At 30.3% G+C, this 6,031-nt stretch overlaps 1 protein-coding gene across 1 annotated transcript; it reads right to left on the bottom strand.

Annotated features, from left to right (window-relative positions):
• Positions 1–3,332: 3,332 nt before the first annotated feature.
• LOC108206058 (bZIP transcription factor 53) lies at positions 3,333–4,566 on the bottom strand. Its single transcript, XM_017376232.2, has 2 exons — positions 4,446–4,566; positions 3,333–4,345 (listed from the first exon to the last, which is right to left on the bottom strand). Exon 2 carries the CDS (start codon positions 4,012–4,014, stop codon positions 3,562–3,564), a length of 453 nt encoding a protein of 150 aa, XP_017231721.1. The 5' UTR covers positions 4,015–4,345; positions 4,446–4,566; the 3' UTR covers positions 3,333–3,561.
• Between the last annotated feature and the right edge of the window lie 1,465 nt (positions 4,567–6,031).

Below are 6,031 nucleotides of genomic sequence, written 5' to 3'. Positions count from 1 at the left end.
CGAGATGTTTACTTCTGACATAATAGTATACATTTTGGGTAGATTCAAACACTTTCTTACTTTTTTGATTTTAAATATTAAAATATTTAGATTTTAATTGTAAAGCATGTGTTCTTTTCAAAAATGTATTATAAAATATGATTATCATATTTTCAATAATCTATTAGTTTTTCATATTTAATATTATGAATTAATATAATTATTGACTATTAAAGGATCCATTCACTTTTATAAATTTTAAAACCATATAAATTTTTGTGCAACAAGTAGTTTTAATCACAAGAAAAATTATTAAAATTATTAAAAATTGCTTTTGTAATATTTTGTAATTTTTATTTTTGGATGAATTATATATATATATATATATATATATATTCTATGTTGTTTTAAATAAAAAAAATTTAGATATGCATGCACTTGAACTAATAACATATAAGTGTATATTGAATTTATGATGAACTATAATTTGTTAACTCCTCCATGCTAAAATATTATTGGGATTCCATAGTTTTATTTATAAAATTATATATAAAGTTATTTAAAATTATAATAAAGATTATATATCCAAATTATCTTTCTAAATTCTTAATACATGTATTTTTTTATTGTGACTAAAATATTATATCAAACCCTAGTGTTAAAATTTTAATATTTTAGGTTATTGGGATTTTAGCCATCCCAGCCCTAATGGTTATAGTTTCAAAATTTTAAGTTGTTTTGATAAAATGAGAATAAACAAAATAAAAAAATTAAACACATTGATTAAAAAATTATAGACGTCGATAAAATTATATATAAAGTCAAGTATTTTAATTATAAAATTATATATAAAATGAAATAAAAATTATATGAATAAAATTTTTTTATACAAATTATCTTTCTAAATTCATAATGCATATTAAAGGTTATACACCAGCTAAAGATTATATTATAAAAAAAATCAAATATAGCCTAATATAGCTGTAAAATTTTGAATTGTTTAGATTAAAGTTGTGAATGATTTTTTAACAACAAAAACTAATAAGAATAAAATCAACAAGATTGATAACAAATCAATCTATTTATTAAGAAGATGCTATCTTAATAAAACAATGAAATCTATAAGTTCTTTTTATATAAAGAAGATAGAGTATGTATCATCAGATCTGTTAATTAATAAGTAAATAATTAGTAGACATGGTGATATGAATATATTAAGATTGGAATAAAAATAAAAAGAAGATATGTATTAAATAATATTCATGCATCAGTTAATATTGAAAAAAGATTTAAATATAATATTCGTTAGTGCATGAATGTAGTGATTGTATTCATTAATCCAATTCACGTGCACAAAAAACTAGAGCTGACTTTGTTTGCATACTAAGATTACACAAAAGTTTAGAAAGGCTAAATTTGTAATCTTAGTGAACTGCACAAAGTAATTATGAACTGTATTTAGCAACTATGCTATTTTATTTTTTAATGTGTCTTAATTTTCAGGGATTTGTTTTCGATAATTTATAAAAAAAAAATACATATTTCCTCTTTCCTAAAAAATTTGAATAGAAATATAGATAGCAGTTTTTTTAGCATTTCCGGTAGACTCACAGATCATTTTAAAATAATAATAATAATAAATATATAATATATGATTCCTAACAAAATAATATATTAAATATGAACAAAGTTCCATGTAGTCCACATATTCACTGTAGTACCGTATACCACGTATGTTCTGCAACCATAAAATGATATAAAAACATTGCAAAATGTGTTGTTTTGCAAATCATGTTCTATAAACATCATTATTTTGTTAAAAATTTTGACAATCCTAAACATTCTACAAATTAAATAGTGAAAAACACATTATTCTACAAAACATGTTAAGTTTGCAGAACATATTTACATATTACAGAACATATGTGTTCTACTTGTCGAACATAAATGATTTCCAATATTTTTAATGAAATAGTGATATTTATAGAATGTATTTCACAAACTAACAAGTTTCATACATTTTGCAATGTTTTTATGCTATTCTATAGTTGCAGATGTGGTCTACGGTACTACAGTAAATATGGGACTACATGGAACTTAACTCTATTAAATATTATAAAAAATTTAACACTATTCAGGTTTTTAAATTTTTAAAGAGCCAGTCCATTCAAACACCAATTTTTTCACATATTTTTATGTATAAAGCGAAGAATTATTTTCAAGACCTGTTGAGATAGTCAGCGTCTTGAAATCTTAATGAGGGGCTGGTATAAGATCACTGAATTCTGTCACGGCAAGCTCTATGATGCAGAGTGCACAGGAATGACGAGTATCTCTTTGATATCAGCCAAAACTACAATGACTCTTCTCACAGACCTGACCTGACGCAGAGGCCAACATAAACATTTATAAAGAGGAAGGTGGGTTTACTACTGATGCTTTGCGGAAACGTGGGGAGGTTCATCAATCACAGTTGTTCTACCAATCTTTATTCGTTACGATCACGAAAACAACAAATGCCCTCTGAATGTACTGGCAGGATGAGTTGCAGAGACTTTCTTGCGTTGGCATAGTCAGCGAGCTCTTTCCCTCATAGCTTTTATTGTGTCATATAACTATTTTCATTATTTATATATATGATCTGAGAATGCAAATAAGCTATTCAACTCAGACCGGTGTACTGGACTCATATCAACTTGTTTGAGTTTTAAAAGTTTATATTAATCACAAGTTCATAACTGTGATATTCTAAGCTTATAAGATAATTTGCTTGTAACTTTGTGTTGCAGTTGGAACGGGATGTAGAGTTGTAGGCGATCTAGATTGTCTGCAACCGAAGAAACTTGATCTGGGCAAGCAATAGTTCCTATCAGTAGATGCTATGATTCGAGGTTACTGTCTACTGGCTTGTTTAAGTAGAATGATTACTCTCTTTATCATGCAAGTTAAATTTGGATGGAGCCTTAGAGAGCCATAATTGTTTCTTGGGTTTGCTAATTTGCTTTATTCCTTGATGTCTTAGTATACTCGGGTTAATGGGGATTATCAGGAAAGGATAAGCAACTTGAAAACCAGAAGCTTAAAAGAGGTAGTTTGGCTTTAAAAAAGCATTAAATTTAAGAACTGTGTGAGGTTTACTCGAGGATCTGAAGAGACAAATGTTTCAGATTCTGCAGACGGAAGAGCTAAGACAAAGGATTTAGAGAGTCGAAGGATTCTAAATCTGCAGATGCAAGAGCTCAGCCGGTAATTACATGAAGTGTATATCGCAGAAAGATATAGGCAAGAAAGGCTAGATTTGAACATTCGATAACAACACATGAGGCATGAAACATACATATTATTAATCGAAATTCATAAAACTAACTTTATATAACACAATCTAAGTTCAACATTTCCCAACAGATAGAAATCCAAACCAATATCCTCAATACATGTTCAATTAGAATCCATAAACTCCCATACTACAAGTCTATAACACATCTAAGCTCACCGTTCCCCAACAATATATAGAAAACAAAACAATAGACATAAATAGGTTTACAACCGAACCATACAGATCCAACAATCCAGCACCAGCATTCAACAATTGAACATATCCACAGATGCCATAATTGGCTGCTGCCACGGCTCCATCAAAGCATCCGGTATCTGCCACGGCTCCATCAACGTATCCGGTATCTGAGGAATATCCATCGCAAGACCGCTCACCTCCTCCACAATACTCAAAACCGAGTTGAGCGCGTACAACCTATCAGCCAACTCCGACATCTGAGCTCTCAAAACATTATTCTCTGTGGCAACAGCAACAAACTTATCCGTAGCTTCATTAATCTTGTGCATAACAACCTTGTTCTGGTTCTGCAGCTGGTTGACTTCACCAAACAACTCATCGACACGCTGCTGCTTCTTCATCCTCGACCTCCTCGCCGATTCCCTGTTGGATATCATCCTCTTCCTCTTCCTCTCATCAAACTTCGCATATCGAAGATCTCCATCAGATCCTGAACTAATTTGCGTTTGTGGAGACGCCATATCTAACTTAATTCGTAATTCTATTTCGGATCCTTGTATTTTCTCGGGTAAATTTCGGGTAGAATTGAATAGTTTAGGTCAATTTAGATTTTACGAGATTGAAATCGAGAAAAAAACAGTATAATCAAGGTACAAAGTGAGGGCAATTCATGAAAAAACGTAGAGCAAGTAGAGATACACAACGGAGAAGGAGTGGACAATACGAATACCCATGAAAATCATTGTGTCATCGTTCAGATCGAAAAACATACAAGAAAACTGCGAGATGATCAGATATGTATGTGAATTTGTGGTGGCTGAGCGATTGATATATGGAGAATAAGAGTTGAATCTGAAGAAATGAAAAATTGAAGCGAATTAGATCTAGAAAAACAAATAAAATTACATAAACAATAATAGAGAGAAAGAAGGGAAAGGGGGAGGAGACTTACAGAGTTACAGGCGATGCAAACAAAGCAGAGACCAGAGAAGGTAATGATAGGGGTGGAGGGGGGGTTTTATAGCCGGAGAGCCTTGAATTCTCCGCGTGTATTTTCCACGTGTCAAATACAGACCTAGAATTTGGAAAGTCTATGAAAATATTAATATTATTATTATCTTAAAAAGTTAGGTATCAGATCTGTGGTATGATAATTTGGTAGAAATTAATTATGATGGAATTTATTAAGTCATAAAAACTGAAATTATGGGCATCATATTCGGGATATCATATAATTTTAATTTCTAATTTTAATTATTTTTTAAAAATATCATATTTAAAATAATATATTTATTAGTATAATAAAAAAAATACATCTGATTTTCGGTCATCTAGTGATTTGTTTAATTCACAAACATAAATGAATGATTAAACTATGTGCGAAACAGGCAGGCAGTTGTAAGACATGTGAATTTTATGGTAATGGGACGTGGTCACTGCGCATCCGTTGGTTAGAATACACAAGTGGGGTTATCTTGTACGGACATGTCTAGCACAATTATGTCGAATATTCCGTTCATAGTTTTCATATTTACTCAGAGAGTTAATTACACTTTGTCACTCCTTAATTTGCTCCAAACGCAGTTTAGTATCTGAATTTTAAAATGTGCTAATATGCACCCTATACTTAACATTCACGTGCAAGTTGTAACCCCTGTTTACTATTCCGTCCAAAATATGCCGTTAACTTTAACTATTTGAGAGATAACATTGTGTATATTAGTTTCTAAGAACTACTTTACCCCTGTGACCCCTCAAAGTTTATGTATTATATTTTGAAATTATTTCTAAACACACACATGACACAACGATGTAAACAAAATTAAAATAATGTTTAAATTATTTTAAAATTTTAAAATAAGTTATATCATTTATGTAAAAAAATTAAATTTTTAGATTCTAAATCTAGATAGATATTTTAAAAATTATTTTAAACTTTTTCACATCGTTGTGTGTGTTCAGAAATAATTTCAAAATATAATACATAATTTTTGAGAAGTCACCGGAGGTAAAGTAGCTGTTAGAAACTAATATACACACTGTTATCTCTCAAACAGTTAAAGTTAATGGCAGATTTGGACGGAATAGTAACCAGAAGTTACAACTTGCACGAGAATGTTAAATGTAGGGTGCATATTATCACGTTTTAAAGTTCAGGTACTAAACTGCGTTCGGAACAAACTTAGAGGTTTCAAAGTGTAATTAACTCTTATTCAAATCAGTCGTCATTGTAATTGTCAAAAAACTTACAAAACCGATGAAACCTTCACCTTCAAGTTGTTTTGACGTTTAATTTTAACTTTTTTTACAGACCGTTTAAATTTATTATAACAATTACTTGCCTAACCAAGAAATTACCTGGAAGTTCGCCGGTATTCTAGTACTTTAATCTACTTATATTTCGGTTTTTCTATGGTGTGCCCATGGGCACACAATAAGCACTAACTCCTATGAGTTTGGTGCATTTTCATTAGTCATCTAATCATAAATAAGGATGGCCCCCCTTGCATATACATCTAGTCCACCAATCAGAATCCA

Source organism: Daucus carota, chromosome 2 (genome assembly GCF_001625215.2).
Source record: "Daucus carota subsp. sativus chromosome 2, DH1 v3.0, whole genome shotgun sequence".
Taxonomy (NCBI): domain Eukaryota; kingdom Viridiplantae; phylum Streptophyta; class Magnoliopsida; order Apiales; family Apiaceae; genus Daucus; species Daucus carota.
This window is presented reverse-complemented; position numbering and strand designations above follow the sequence as displayed.

Bases quoted from the DNA above. Each gene is read 5' to 3' on its own strand.
- LOC108206058 (XM_017376232.2), bottom strand. From the start codon at position 4,014: ATGGCGTCTCCACAAACGCAAATTAGTTCAGGATCTGATGGAGATCTT.